The 17,106-nt window shown below is 41.5% G+C and overlaps 1 protein-coding gene across 1 annotated transcript in view; it reads left to right on the top strand.

The window, feature by feature from the left end:
* Positions 1 to 17,106, top strand: part of ush2a (Usher syndrome 2A (autosomal recessive, mild)) — a gene marked incomplete at both ends in the record, with an annotated part of 469,579 nt that overhangs the window by 288,586 nt on the left and 163,887 nt on the right. Inside the window, 1 exon segment of the mRNA XM_084308263.1 lies at positions 13,393 to 13,564. Within this exon segment, the coding sequence (XP_084164389.1) occupies positions 13,393 to 13,564 (172 nt within the window).

Here is a 17,106-nt window from a genome sequence, read left to right as displayed (position 1 = left end):
CCCCCTCCTAGAGTTGGGGATGTCAGCGTGATTAGGGCACAGGACTGGTTCTGATCACGCTGGTCCAGGTCAGTTAACCCGTTGTCTGCCGGGGACGCAGATCTGCTGTTCTGGTACCCTGAGGGAAAAATGCCGGGTCGGCCCGGGTGTCACAGGGTTTGATATTATGTAGATGTTCGTTCTCCATTCTTTTTGCCCCTCTCTTCTCCCGCTTACGCATGGCTGAGAGGGGGCTGTTGAGGTGGTTTTTATAGTACTCCTCTGGCATCCCTGTGTACGTCCCGGTCCGCCGGGCCCGGTCCGAAGTCGTTTTCCTCGACCCGTAGGCCTGGGATAACCCCTTTTTGAAAACTGAAACACTTGTACTGCGGTATAGCCAGTGTATACCCGCAGGTGTGTTTTGGAGTTTTTTCCTGAGGGGTTATAGGAACAACGACCGCATGTTGAACCAAGAGGGTGGTTGATTCCCTGGTGTGTTGGAGCGGAGTCGACTCCCGGGTTACCCGGTTGAGCGTGCGCCTGCACGTTCATGACGTCTGCCAATCGTGTCAGCCTTCTCTGCCTCGGCCCCTCTAGAGCGTCTGGGATTTTTTTGTGGAGGCTTTGACATGGTGCTCAAACAATGCCAGCATACGCCCCTTCCACCGGGGTGCTGTTTTCAGTTGACCCCTTTGGCGCCTGTCTCGTCCGCAGTGCTCCAGGCTCGGGTCAAGTGCCTGCTGCCTGGATTGAGGGATCGGCCTCTTCTGGAGGTTGTCTCCCCAGTGCGCTGCCTGCTCCCGCTGTAGTGTAGCCTCTTGAGTGCTTCGAGTTACAGCCATGCTGACTGCCTGAGTATGCCAGGGTCAGTGTGCCGGGCGGCGTGCTAGTGGGGGGAAGGGCCTGCTCTTGGATGGGCCCTGTCCGAATATGCTGGCGATGTGGGGGGCGGTGTCACTAGTGACCGCCTGGTGAGGTCTTGATGCTGTGGCGTCATTGGCCTCTCCTGGCCCCCTTTTTCTGGGGGGATCCAGTCCCTTCTGGGTCTGGGTCTTCCTTCGCGCTCCGCTGCTACGGCCTTGTCACGGGGTTGAGTTTGCTCTTGACCCCGTGATTTTGGGTGCGGTAACGAGGTTTGTTCCTTCCGTTCGTTCCCTGATGGCATGCGGGTTGTGCGTGTGCGTAGTTGTGGGGTCAAGCCACGGTCTGCTCACCCTGTGCGTTGAGTTGCTCGAGTTCCTCTTTGCACGGTCGGATCCGTCTCCCTCCCGTCCTCCAATAGGGAGGGTATCCCTCCATTAGGGGGGGTCGGGGGGCTCGGTCCTCCCCGGTTCTGATGGTTGTGGGGGGCCTCAGTGGGGTACATTTGTCGAGCTTCAGCTCCCGCTCAGCTCCCGTTGTGCAGTTGATGCTGAGCAGCAGCTAATACGATATAGAACGATAGGTTATGAATATAACCGTAGTTCTATGAGTATTAGTGACGCTCAGCGTCTAGACGCCACTGCGGCCCTTGATCTTACCTTGTGGTGAAATGATTGAGAAGGAGATGAGTGTGTGGCCCCACCCCTGCTTATGTAGGTAGCAGATGGGGGTGTGGCCAGATGGATGTTGGTATGTAAAGGTACATTGTGAAGTTTTTATTCAGTGCACGTCACTGGAGTGAGATGTGTGCAGTTGACGCTGAGCGTCACTAATACTCATATAACTACGGTTATATTCATAACCTATCGTTATGTTGTGTTCTGTTGTGTTCTGCTCTGTTCTGCTATGTTTTGTTATGTTGTGTTCTGTTGTGTTCTGCTCTGTTCTGCTGTGTTCTGTTCTGCTCTACTCTTCTGTGTTCTGCTCTGCTCTGCTTTAGTTGAGTTAATTCATTATTTTGCTATGTCATCAAGTTAATACAACGTCTACTATCTATTGTGAAACTATTGTGAAATATCATAGAGCTTTGTTAGCTATTGTTTGCTACCAGCCTCCAGTCAGCTTCCTATGTTACTTCCAGACGTGTGTGCCTCAAATTAATGCAAATTATAACATTTGAGTAATCTTTGAGTGCATTAAGTCATTTAGCTGACACTTTTATCCAAAGCAACTTACAAGTTCTGTACAACAAGTCAGCAGGAAGGGTACAACTCTGGCAGTCGAACTTGAGCACTACCGTCTTTGAGTGCATAGAAGTATAGACATATTAGCATAGGAGGTAGTAATATAGGCAAGGTAGATTACTTATTAGCAAAGTGCATGATAGTAAAAGACAGTACGAAGGTTAGTATTTGCTTCTCTTTCATGACCCCCCAGGAGCTTGGATAGGAGTGGGTCTGAGGCGGCCAGAAGAGGGGTCTTGAGGGTGTGTAGTTTGGAAAGTCTGCTTTCCTGACGGCTGATTGGCAGTTCCATAAGCCTCCACATATGTTGACAGGTGTATTTGTGGCTGTAGGCGGGTATCGAAGGTTGGCAGGGTTGCTTTCAAACTGGCGTGGACGGCCTGAAGTTGGTCTGAGAAAGGGGATTTAAGTAGGGATAGGTAGAAAGCACATGGTGAGGTGGATAGGGGTAGGTGTAAGTAGCAGATGGAAAGGTGAGGTTCTCAGGTGAAGAGGGAAGGAAGAAAGACAGAATAGAAACAAGAGAATAATGGTCTACTTAGCCCTGTTTTAGGTTGGATCCTTCCTCTGAGAACTCGTCCGGCGCTGCTTTGCTGCTGCTAATGCAGTACACTCTAGCTCTAATTAATAATGTCGGACACCTGTGGTTAACATGTGGCCTGGGTCTGACAGTTAATAACCAAATTAGCAAAACAATGGCAGATGGCAGGAGCTAAAATCAGTTATAACAGTTACAGCCAAACCAAACAAAATTGTTTTACTCAGTTGTACTCACTCTTTTAGCAGCCAGTAGAATGCTTCACTCTAGCTGCTTGTTTACAGAAAGCATTTCTCAACATTTAATAACATGGACATTTCTTGATTAGAACAGGATGACAGAGGACAAGTGGCTGATACAATACACTCAGGCACTCCTTTACATTCAATCACTGCATGGAGTCTGCAACTGGTCATTTGGGAAATTATTTAGACTTTCCTGTGGCACTGAAAGACCAGAAAAGCCACTTTTGTAGCGGCCAAAAGATCAGATACTAGCCATCGCCAAAGAGGCTAGACAGAGTTACTAAGAGTGATGGAGTTAGTAAGAGTGACAGAGTTAGTACGATAACATCAGGCTGGATGGATGAAAAATGAATGGATATAGCTAATAAAAGAAATAACAATTAAAACCAGAGTTTTCTCGTGATTGGCTCTGAACGGTTGGCGAGTTAACCAGCCTTTTCTTGTGACTGGCACTGAATGAGTTAAGAGTGACAGAGTTAGTAAGAGTGAGAGTGACCGAGTTAGTAAGAGTGACCGAGTTAGTAAGAGTGATGGGGTTAGTAAGAGTGACATAGTTAGTAAGAGTGATGAAGTTAGTAGGAGTGACATACAGTAGTTAGTAAGAGTGATGGAGTTAGTAAGAGTGATGGGGTTAGTAAGAGTGACACAGTTAGTAAGAGTGATGAAGTTAGTAGGAGTGACATAGTTAGTAAGAGTGATGGAGTTAGTAAGAGTGACAGAGTTAGTTAGAGTGATTGAGTTAGTAAGAGTGATGGAGTTAGTACGAGTGACAGTGTTACTAAGAGTGATGGAGTTACTAAGAGTGATGGAGTTCGTAAGAGTGATGGAGTTATTAAGAGTGACAGAGTTAGTAAGAGTGATGGAGTTAGTAAGAGTGATGGAGTTAGTAAGATTGATGGAGTTAGTAAGAGTGACAGAGTTAGTAAGAGTGATGGAGTTAGTAAGAGTGATGGAGTTAGTAAGAGTGACCAAGTTAGTAAGAGTGACATAGTTAGTAAGAGTGATGTAGTTAGTAAGAGTGACATATTTATTAAGAGTGATGGAGTTAGTGAGAGTGACCAAGTTAGTAAGAGTGATGGAGTTAGTAAGAGTGATGGAGTTAGTAAGAGTGATGGAGTTAGTAAGAGTGACATATTTATTAAGAGTGATGGAGTTAGTGAGAGTGACCAAGTTAGTAAGTGTGACAGTTAGTAAGAGTGATGGAGTTAGTAAGAGTGATGGAGTTAGTAAGAGTGATGAAGTTAGTAAGATTGATGGAGTTAGTAAGAGTGATGGAGTTAGTAAGAGTGATGAAGTTAGTAAGAGTGATGGAGTTAGTAATAGTGATGGAGTTAGTAAGATTGATGGAGTTAGTAAGAGTGATGGAGTTAGTAAGAGTGATGAAGTTAGTAAGATTGATGGAGTTAGTAATAGTGATGGAGTTAATAAGAGTGATGAAGTTAGTAAGAGTGATGGAGTTAGTAATAGTGATGGAGTTAGTATGAGTGATGGGGTTAGTACGAGTGACAGAGTTAGTAAGAGTGACAGTTAGTAAGAGTAACAGAGTTAGTAAGAGTGATGGAGTTAGTAAGAGTGATGGAGTTAGTAATAGTGATGGAGTTAGTAAGAGTGATGGAGTTAGTAATAGTGATGGAGTTAGTAAAAGTGACAGAGTAAGTAAGAGTGATGGGGTTACTAAGAGTGATGTAGTTAGTAAGAGTGATGGAGTTAGTAAGAGTGATGGAGTTAGTAAGAGTGATGAAGTTAGTAAGAGTGATGGAGTTAGTAAGAGTGATGGAGTTAGTGAGAGTGACCAAGTTAGTAAGTGTGACAGAGTTAGTAAGAGTGATGGAGTTAGTAAGAGTGATGGAGTTAGTAAGATTGATGGAGTTAGTAAGAGTGATGGAGTTAGTAAGAGTGATGAAGTTAGTAAGAGTGATGGAGTTAGTAATAGTGATGGAGTTAGTAAGAGTGATGAAGTTAGTAAGAGTGATGGAGTTAGTACGAGTGACAGAGTTAGTAAGAGTGACAGTTAGTAAGAGTAACAGAGTTAGTAAGAGTGATGGAGTTAGTAAGAGTGATGGAGTTAGTAAGAGTGATGTAGTTAGTAAGAGTGATGGAGTTAGTAATAGTGATGGAGTTAGTAAAAGTGACAGAGTAAGTAAGAGTGATGGGGTTACTAAGAGTGATGTAATTAGTAAGAATGATGGAGTTAGTACGAGTGATGGAGTTAGTACGAGTGACAGAGTTAGTAAGAGTGACAGTTAGTAAGAGTAACAGAGTTAGTAAGAGTGATGGGGTTAGTATGAGTGACAGAGTTAGTAAGAGTGATGGAGTTAGTAAGAGTGATGGAGTTAGTACGCGTGACAGAATTACTAAGAGTGATGGGGTTACTAAGAGTGATGGGGTTAGTAAGAGTGACAAAGTTAGTAAGAGTGATGGGGTTAGTAAGAGTGACAGAGTTACTAAGAGTGATGGGGTTAGTAAGAGTGACAAAGTTAGTAAGAGTGATGACTTCACACTGTAAATACTACTTGTTTTAGTAGAGGGGACCTTTAATCTCTTATCCAGTCTGCAACCTGAAACATATCAAATGCAGGCAACGACGCAGCAGTATTTCAACTTGGGAGTGAGTTTACAGCAAGGGGCTACTATTGGTGGTTTTAGCCTGCAATCGTGCAGTGTAAAAAGTGAGTAGGGTACAGTGGCGGCTGCTGACCAAATTTTTTGGTGAAGCACAAATTATTATATTATATTATATATTAAATTATATTTTTAAAACATCCCCCACTGTGTGTGTCAGTGGTCAGTGGACACAGATGAAAACGTATTAACATTAGGTGACGGCGCACGTGACCAGACACAGATGCAAAAAATTACATATTCGGTGATGGCGCACCTGACCAGACACAGATGCAAAAAATGTCATATTCGGTGACGGCACACCTGACCAGACAGATGAAAACATATTAGGTGACGCGTGACGGCAAACACATATTAGGTGACGCGTGACGGCACACCTAACCAGACACAGATCAAAACATATTAGGTGACAGCTCACCTGACCAGATCAAAACATATTAGGTGACAGCGCACCTGACCAGATCAAAACATATTAGGTGACAGCACACCTGACCAGATCAAAACATATTAGGTGACAGCGCACCTGACCAGATCAAAACATATTAGGTGACAGCGCACCTGATCAGATCAAAACATATTAGGTGACAGCGCACCTGACCAGATCAAAACATATTAGGTGAAGGTGACAAGGAAGCCACAGACTCATACCCCCCGACACTCAACAGTCCTTCATACCAGTGGCCATCAGGCTCCACAACAGTGGGCAGGGACTGCTGCTCGACCTAGACCTAATAGGAACCCAAGTAGGACAATAACACTACCTTATGCATACTGCACCTTATGTGGATACTGTGATACTGTGAATAATGAATAATGTATATTTCAGTTAGATAGTCAATTATAACACTACCTTATGCATACTGCACCTTATGTGACACTGTGAATACTGTGAATATATATTTCAGTTACATTTACATTTACATTTAGTCATTTAGCTAACGCTTTTATCCAAAGCGACTTACAAGTTCTGTACGACAAGACAGCAAGAAGGGTACAACTCTATCAGCTGAGTAACAATGTTCATCAAGTGTTGCGTGTTACAGTGTAGGTTAGTTTATTAGGACAAGTGCATGACAGTAAGGTTAGTCAGGGTTAGATTTTTTTTTTTTTTTTTTTTTTTAATCATTTCAGATAGTGGTTGAAGAAGTGAGTCTTTAGTTAGATAGTAAATTATATTGACCTATTTTTTTACACTGCTTGTGTTGTTTTCACTACCTGTATCCCCCCCCCCTTCAGTGGAGGTTATTGCATGACTACTAGTGAAGCAGTGCTTCACTAGTAATATACAGAAAGAGTAATATACAGAAGATTTTTTTTATTTATTATTAATATATAGATATTTCCTTTTTAATTATTATTATTTTTTCTTTTTTATTAGAAATGTTTTCCTCTGTGAAAAAACAATGCCAGTGAATTATTTTTTCTTCAAAAATGTCCAAGTGACAGCTCTGAGCTCTCTGATCTGGCCTGATCGCATAACTGCAGTAATGACCAGATGTCAATCACTCAGTGCTAAAATAGGTGCACACACACTGCACAGGTTGGGCTTAAGAATCTAATTATCCAATCAAAATAGGGTATTTGAGTTTACAAAAGGCGGGTAGTGAAACTAAACCTCACTCATACATTTTAATAGGGCTTGAATGATTGACAGTTCTGACACTTTTTTTTTTACACCAATCAGAGAACACCATTTCCTATTTCCTATTGCCTGCTTTGAGATGGCTTGGAGAGCCCAGTCAGTAACATTACTGTGGCAGTAGCACTGTAGGCTAAATTAAACTTTGCACTAAAGGACCAAAGTATAAATCAGCAACATGGAGAGGACTTATGCATCTAAAGTTGTGGATGAAAAAGCAAGTACAGTGTTTGTAAAAGCTTGTATGCTAACAGTAGCTAGCCAATTTGTTAGCTATACCTTTTAGCTTAGCTTATATTACATCACAATGATGATCACCAAGCTAACTTACTGTACACAGTAGGGCTGCGCAATTAATCAAAACAGAATCGCGATATCGATTCAAAGACCTATGCAATCACATTTCTAAGTTATGACGATTTTTCTTTTATTAAAAAAAATTATACTTTTTTTTTAATTTTTTTTTAAAAACGTTTTAAATTATTTTATCTGGGTTGAACATAATTTGTGGAACTCCCTCTGGTGTTGTGGTCATGGTATTCACTGACCTTTGGGAAGTATTTCGACATGCACATGGGTATCTTAGTGGTGTAGTGTATCTTGTAGACCAGGCCCATTGCAAGTTGCTGTACTCTGTCATCTACTCTAAGCCATCCTAGGTTGTCAAAGTGGGCAGGGGTGAGGTGGGTTTTAGGAGTAAGGTCAAGCAGTAGTCTGACCAGTTTGTTTTGTGATGTTTGTTGTTTTTAGTGCCCTTGAGGTGCTTTGGTACCATGAGGTGCAAGTATAGTCGTAGTACCCTTGAATGAGTGCTCCTGTTAGAGTCTTCAAGGTATTCTTGTTTACCAGAGAGGAGATCCGGTACAGGAATCTAGTTCGTTGGTTGACTTAGTTTTATTACATTGGATCCCATTTTGTCAAAGGAAAGATTTGCCTCTAGGGTGGAACCCAGGTAGGTAATTTCATCTTTCCTTTTAAGATAAGATAAGATATTCCTTTATTGATCCCCTTGGGGAAATGCAGGCATCATAGCAGCATGGGGGAAGGAGGGCAGTGGAGGCTGCTGACCAAATTTTTAGGTGAAGCACAAATTATTATATTATATTTATAAAACATCCCCCAATGTGTGTGTCAGTAGTGGCTGGTGAGTTAAAAAATTGGGGAGGACGGGAGATAAAAAATTGTAATAAAGAAGTACAGACACACAGGGGCGTCATTTTGGTATGGCAAGGTATGGCACTCGCCATACCTTGGCAAATAAAAATGTAAAAAAAATAGAAAATAATAATAATTTGTAATTAAATCTTTTTATGTTGATTTAGAATTCGAATGTCAACATTATGAACGAAGCTTCGAACTATTCGGTACAGCCCTAGCATGTTTTGATATTGTCAATGATCTCACTTTTACTAGGTGAATCTTACTGTGACTAACTGAAATATGCCCAAAAAAAAGGGAAAATGGACATAGGGACGTTTTTTAATCAAAGGGCAGCAGAGACAAGTGATACAGGGACACAGGTAAGGTCTGGCTTAGTGATTATAATAGTGCAGTTCAGCATTCAGTAACCCATACTTTTTGTGAATGGGTTTTTGATACTACATTCTGTTGAACACACACCTCAAAAACGTACCTAAGGAAAATTGGCTCAATTGCAAGAAAAGTTATAGACAGTTATGATATTACATTCTGCATAATTCGTATGCAAAATATTGTGGTTCCCTGCTTTAGTCTGTTAACACATTTCTATACTAAAAATGCTTGTGTAGTCCTGTGTCATACCTAAATGTCATATAACTGAATTGTATAGAAACAACTCACCAAAAGTGACTATTGCACAACTGATTTGACAAAAAAAATACACCCCCTTTACCACCACCCCCCCCCCCGTCCTCGCCATACCTAGCCTTTTACTGAAATGACGCCACTGCAGACACAGTGTGGTTATGAAGACAGCAGACAGACACTATAGTTAAAGACAACAGGTAGTAATTTATACCTTTAAGTAACTCTTGACACACACCTCACTTACACACATCACAACAATAGCTTAGTCAAGAAGGCAAATCAAAAAATATTTGTTTACAGCAAGATCAGACCATTTCTCATCCTCACTGTTTCAAACACATCTACATGCAATTTCTTTGCAATTTCATGCAAAAAGAGCTTATAAAATGCATGGTAAATGTCCACCCTGGACTCACCACTGTACTCACAGCTTTACTACCAAGACACAATAGGCTACAAGTCAGGAAGTATCACCACATCAATCCCACATGCACTCATTCCAGTCCTTCTACTCAGGAGCTGTAGAGAACATCTTGACCGGAAACATCACTGCCTGGTATGGAAACAGCACGGCACAGGACAGGAAGGCCCTACAGAGAGTGGTGCGCTCAGCCGAGCGTACCACGGGTATTGCGCTACCTCCCCTGCAGGTTCTATACAACATGAGGTGCAAATCCAGAGCCTGCAGGATAATGAAAGACCCCCACCACCCCAATAACAGCCTGTTCCAACTGCTGAGGTCAGGCAGACGCCTGCGAACCCCAGCTACTAGGACAGAGAGGCTTAGGCTCAGCTTCTTCCCCCAGGCCATCAGAGCCTTGAACAATGCACATTGAGTGCCACAGAACACTGAACTATCCACACACAAGCACACATGAGCACACACACGACACGCACGCTCACACACTAGCAGCCACTTTAACATGAGCGGGCACACACTCATGCCGCACACACGCACACTTATGGTCAAAAGGAAAGGCCACTTTAAATTAGTATAACAACAGGAACAGTGTATTGCACTACTAAAGCTACCTAGCATGTCCTATATGTTCTGTAAATAACTATGTACAGATACTGAGATGTCACACCATGTTACCTGTTACCTGTTTATTGCACAATGTTGTTTTTTATTGGATTCTATATATGTTGTACCACTGTAATGCACATTGTTGCGGGCAAGACCACCCCCATTTCATTGTATACTTGTATGCTGTGACAAATAAAACTCTTGACTTGACTTGAAAACTCTTGACTCCAGTACACACACACACACACACACACACACACACACACACACACACACACACACACACACACACACACACACACACACACACACACACACACACACACACACACACACACACACACACACACACACACACACACACACACACACACACACACACACACACTTATTTATGCGGGAAGGGCTGTTGTTTCCACTAAACAGATTAACTTGTCGTCTTCATACGGTAACCATCCTTGTGTCATTGAATGCGAGCCAAGTTGGCAAAGCATACCAGCACGCCATACGTCTGCCCCCCCCCCCCCCCACACCCCCCCCCCTCCTCTCCCCACTGTGTCGGCAACAGGGGTGTAAAAAGTACCCAGAAATTATACTTAACCTGTTAAGCTGTAAGGGGACCCTGTTTTTTTTTATCATAAATCGATCAATAGAGACCGTATTAGATCCCCACGTGGGGTATCATTGGAAAGCCACACTCATTGGCTACAACCCTGTCCAAAGATTTTCGAGATCGCCAAATGATTGACGGAGCTAGAGCCCCGGGAGTCGTGTACGTGTTGTGTACTTTGCCGTGTACTTTGGCATGTAACACACATATCAGCATGTAACTCGAGAACCGCTGAACGGATTTTGTCCCCTGGAAGGGCAATTGACAGGCAACAAATAGGGCTTTAATTCTATATATATATTGTATTAAAAGAAATCCACAACTGAGCCGCTAGAGGTGGGCAAAGTGGCGCGTCGCGAATCGTCCCACATGTGGGCCCTTGGATGTTAAGAGGTTGTGTTTCTTTTTCAAATGTAGCCAAGAGTACATACCTTAACCCTATCAAAACAGCAGTCAAAGTGTATATTTAAATTTTTACCGCTGATTTACCGAAAATATGAATTTATCAGGAAAAATGCTAATTATTATTAATAATTATTATTATTTATCGTAAAACTGCGAGGAAATGACTAAATCCAGATTTAACACTGCCATTGGAAAGGGGAGCATTTTCCCTATCCATATATGTATGATTTGGCCATAGTAAGGCCAAGGTCAAGTTCAAAGTCAAATATGAATTTATAATTAAAATGGATTATAATTTATTACTGTCTACAAATCCTTCTGTTTAGTCATCTTCCCTTTATGCATTTGCTTAGATTTCTTTGTACACTTGATCTCAAGAAGGTGCTGAATGAGTTCAGTGATGCGGCACAATTATAACCTGGTGTTATTCACCGGCAAAGATGCAAGAAAATATCATAATTTATATTATCCTTTGTTTCATCCCAATTTACTCAAGCCTAGTAACAGACACAATATTTCTGACACTGGGAATACATACCCCCAGGTCCCTAGATTTTCCTAGATACCAAGAACATGCTAATTGACCTTGTAGAAGTGGAGCAATCTTCCATTTACTTGGGCATGTACCTTAGGCGGAATTTCTGAAAATAGGGCTACAGCTTAACAGGTTAAGTGAAAGTATGGGTACCGTCTCAAAATCGTACTCAAGTAAAAGTCAGAGTATCTGGCTAAAAACAAACTTGAGTAAAAGTCAAAAGTTTTTACTTTTAAATGTACTTAAGTACTAAAAAGTAAAACTAAAAACTTTTTTTCTGACTGTCTTCTGATAGCAGGTGTTTAATAAAAGATCCCCACTTTCTAGTCTAATTTTGCATTGATGGGGATTTGATTGGCTGTTTTTAAATAAATTGCGGCCGCAGGATTAATAACGTTAATGTTAGTTCAGCCAGAGAAACAAATATACTAATTAAAATGGTTGGACCTGCGAGATTTGTACTTTGTACTTTGTAGGTCTGCATTTTAAATGTACTGTAAGGAGTAACAAGTAGGTTTTTTTTCTCTCAAATGTAATTGAGTAAAAGTACATGTATACAAACCTAATAATACTTGAGTAAAGTACAAATCCCCCAAAACAGTACCTAAGTATTGTAACAAAGTACAATTACTCAAGTACTTTCCACCCCTGGTCGGCATCAGATGACACAGACAGTAACACACACATTTGTGTATACAGTATATAGAGTGCTCTTTTAAAGCCCCAATCTCAGATTTGTAATCACCTCAATGTGGAGTATATTCACATCCATTCTTGAAAGAGTTCGATCTGTAGATGGAACTTAAAAGGAACATGGGAAATGTGCTTCTCCAGATACCAATTTCCTCTTGTGTGTTCAGTAGAAAGCTATCCAGCAGCAAGGTAGCCACGTGAGTTCCAAATGAACAGAAACAGATACAGACCAGCTACCTTGTAGCCAGATAACTTTCTATTGAATGCACAAAGAGGAAATTGGCATCTATCTTCTTGTCTGACTCGGTAGACGGTAAGCACATTTCCCATAATGTTACTTATTGAAACGTAACCCATTGTATAGACAGTTTCACTGAAATGTTGTTGCTCGGGAACAGTTTGGACCCAGTGATGTTTCCTCTCAGTTACTGCATTACACTAACTGAGAACACGAAACCACCACAGTCACTTTTACTCTATTCTCTGATTGGGCTACTGGCCCCATCTTTCTGGGGACCCCCAGGAACTCCCCCAATGACCCCGGGGTTCCCTGGACCCCTGGTTGAGAACGACTGAACAAGAGAATGAAAACATTATTATGTTTATGATCTTTGTTGGTATTTGGATAATTTGTTTATGTTTGGATCACTGATTGGGCCTTTAAAGGATAATGCCGGTGTAATATACTTTTTTTTTAAATTGTCAACATAGCCTATGAAAAGATGAAAACCAAGCATTTCTTCTACTTACAAGTCTACTTACAAATGAAATGTTTGTGGCCTTGAAGTGTACTTTTGTCTGCTGCCTTCAAGTAAAGCTTGTTAATTGTGACCATCGACTCCTGCTTCGTCTCTACTCGCTCTTGTCCTGCTATATTGGGTTCTACCTCCACCATCACCACCATGTCTAACCGTAACAGTTTACCACAAATCATTATTTTCATTTTCCTTTTTTTACTTTATGAACATGTAGTTTCTATAACTTCTATAATCAAGTTAACACACATGGGTACATTTCTTTTTTTAATTGCCCATGTGTGCAAGTGTGATTAAAAGATTATTAAGACATACAGTAGGCCTATTAATCATTTCGTTTAAATAATTATTTTAGCAGTGATTTGGACCAAACAATAATACATTTCATGTTTGAAATATGTATATTTATTTTTGTATTTATGTTTATGTCGCAAATGTGTGTGTGTATCAGGCGTGCTGTGACGGGGTCTTGTACAGCAGGCAGGAGGATCATCTATGCTGTGAAGGACAGTACCTGTCCTCCTCCTCCTCCTCTTCTCAGGCTGTGTGCTGTGGAGGCAGGCTCATCCCACCTCTCCCTGACCGCCAGTGCTGTGGAGGATACCACGTTGTCATACAAACCGGTGAGTGGACAAACAAAATATTGACTTGGATCAGGATCATGCTTGATGCGTTACACCCCAACTACGAGAATGCACTGCAACTGGTGACGTCAGGTAACCACTGCAACTGTAAGCTATAGTTTAGTGTTTATTTTCCTTTTTTTAAACTGCCACCTCAAAATTCAAAACCCCCTGCAGAGAAAGAAAAATAAATCAATATTAGAAGACGTTGTTCAAGGTAAGGAGTCTGCATGAAGCACAGACCAAGCAATTTTTTTTATAATACATCCATGATCAATGAATGTATTGATAAATTAATTTATATTACAAATGATACACCAGTAGAAGTCTTGTTATTTCATCATTGTGAACGTGCTGCATAATTGTCGCTCGCAAATCTCCTGCTGTGTGGGTTCTCTCATTCATAACAATGGAAGCAATAACAGCAATAACAAGAATAATAAGAGCTTAATTCCCTCTCCCTCATTTCGGGTTTATTTCCCCCCCCTTCCTGATATCTGGCAACAGCGCTGGCAGTTGCAGACTTCTCCTCGAGCAAACTGCGCTGAAGCAAATCAGGAGCAAATTGCACACCTACAGTATGGACGTGTTTGTGCTAGTATCTCATCCGCACAATGGATCTCATTCCCCAAAATGTTGCAAAGAGTTCTCTTGGAAGACTTATCTTGGAACCGACTGAGAGAGAATCAATGACAAGTTCACTCTGAGTCCCGAACGTGCTGGTAATATGTCTTAAGTGGCTCAAACGGTCGCACCTGTGACATCTGCTTGGAGAATGACACCATGTCTTAAACTCGAATGCGCGTTCCCGTCTAGGTCATTTGCATACAAAACAACGCCTCCAGAGGTCCTTATAAGGCAAAGTAATGATGCAGCCGGTTAGAAGATGGATGCGGAAGTGCCTTGCGAGTCTGCTGCAGTGCCGTCTGGGAGAAATGCAAGTTGCGACCCATCGAAATGAGATTAGATTAATGTATTGTCATCATATAAAGTACAGCTCGTGGTACCCATGCCGCAGCGCGCGCGCACACACACACACGCACACACGCGCGCGTGCAGTACTGTAGCCTACGGCATAATGAATGAACGCAGTATATTCTTATTATTCCATTAATGCCTACGGCGTAATGAATGAACGCAGTATAGGCTTATTATTTCATTAATGCCTATGGCGTAATGAATGAATGCAGTATGGCGCTTTTCCACTGCATAGTACCTACTTGACTCTACTCTACTCTACTCTACTCGCTTTAGGTACCTGATACCATGTTGCTTTTCCACTGCAGGTACTAAAATAAAGTACTCAGTTTGTCTCCGTGTGGGGAGGCGGGGCTGCTGGTGATCAGCATGAGAGCTCACCGAGTGAATCCACAATCACTTGATCCTCAATAGGAAACCAACCTAGATTTACCCTGAAGGACTGGTTCTGGCCGAACTGTTCGTTATACAAGTATCACAGAGACATTTCAAATGTACTCACAGTTGCACGAGGGTTTCGGACAGAGATACGGGATGGTTTGAAAGCTCGGCGTTGCTAATAAACATTTTAAATATTTTTTATAAACTGCTCAAAACGGCATTATTTCCGGCGTTGGGTGCATGATGCGCATGCGCTGTGATCACACCAGGCAGCCAACGCCGGAAATAATGCAGTGTTGAGCAGTTTATAAAAAATATTTAAAATGTTTATTAGCAACGGCGAGCTTTCAAACCATCCCGTATCTCTGTCCGAAACCCTCGTGCAACTGTGAGTACCTTTGAAATGTCTCTGTGATACTTGTATAACGAACGGTTCGGCCAGAACCAGTCCTTCATGGTAAATCTAGGTTGGTTTTCTATTAAGGAGCAAGTGACTGTGGATTCACTCGGTGCATCACAGTCACGAAAGGGGCTATGAGCTTGGCAAGCCAGAGTAAAACACCGTTTTCAATCAATCAATAACAACATTAACGAGACTCTCGTTGTGTCTATTCTGCTAACGCTAACGTTACCCCTCATTGTGTCTATTCTACAAGCGTTAACGTCAGCTAGGCTGTCTATATATGCTAACGTTAACGTTAGCATTAGGCTAACAACAACGCTGTAACGTTACCAGTCGCGTCTATTTGCTAACGTTAGCATTAGGTAATAACCGGTTTAAAATGGATGGTGATTACCTCACGTTGTGTCTATTCTACTAGCATTAACGTTACTCATACAAACAATCAATATCGAGTTATATTGAACCCGCTATGTACGATAGCCATGCTAAAACGCTAGCACAACATTAGCACATTAGAACATTCCTTCCACCGTTGTGGAGATTAAGCCTTAACAAGTCAGCGATCTTTTTGCGAGACTAAACTCTCCGCTCGGTGGCAAATTGTGTTGATGTCGGTTTTGTTTAATCAATAAATGAGGCAGAATACACAGTGACTGTATCGTTTGTTTATTGAACTTGTGCCTGCTGCAACCATAATGAAATCCTATGCGAGACATTAAAGATGGCGGCTTTCTGTTTTCATTCAGACCAGTTCAGACTCTCCAACTAGTGACGCGTCTCTCTTCTGACCAATCAGTGGTCTGCAGTGTTTCACGTGACTTTTATAGTACCAGTTCTACCCGCTTGGCTCGCGCTTGGAACCAGACTCGAGCAGGGACTAAAAAAGTACCGAAAAAGTACCTGGTACCAGCCTGGTACCAGGTACTTTGGTAATGGAAAACCGAAAATACCGAGTAGAGTAGAGTAGAGTAGAGTAGGTACCATGCAGTGGAAAAGCGCCAGTATAGGCTTATTATTCCATTAATGCCTACGGCGTAATGAATTAACGCAGTATAGGCTTATTATTCCATTAATGACTTGTTGCATTAGGATTGAGTAGATACTATATGCTCTGCCCTATGTACAGTATAGGTAACTTATACTGTACGTAGGGCAGAGCATATATTAGTATCTACTAAATCCTAATGAAACAAGTAACTAGAATATATTAAGCCTATACTGTTCATTCATTAGACACGTAGGCCATACTGGCACACACAAGACTTGTTATGGAATATTAATGCAGTCTATTTCCATGCGATTAGCTTTAGTTCTTATTTATTTATTCATCCACTGTCATTTCAGTGTTGGTGTATAGGCTATATAGTGTATTTCAATATAATTTCAATTGATTAATGATATATTCGAAGGAATGCAGGTTTATATCAAACAAAGGTCTGTCCCATTGTATACCATTAAAACAGATATGTAATAAATAAGAAATACAAATTCCACAGAAGGCATTAAATAATTATTATTTTCAATCATTTCACAATAATTGCATAATTGTGTTTGAATATCTGAGTAATTAAAGTAATTATACATTTGTCCAAAATAGCTGGTTCAGATATGATTAATCCAGCTGCCCTGTGATCAGATGAATCCATATTATTTATTTTTCCGACATCAAATGCGTAATTTCTTATCGTACAAATATTGTCATATTTATTTTAATTATGATTAAGTCATTAATTCAAAGGAGGCCTGTAGCGTTGACATGAAGGAATCACTATGAGAACAC

The sequence above is a fragment of the Notolepis coatsorum genome (genome assembly GCF_963971535.1).
Source record: "Notolepis coatsorum genome assembly, chromosome: 2".
Taxonomy (NCBI): Eukaryota; Metazoa; Chordata; class Actinopteri; order Aulopiformes; family Paralepididae; genus Notolepis; species Notolepis coatsorum.
This window is presented reverse-complemented; position numbering and strand designations above follow the sequence as displayed.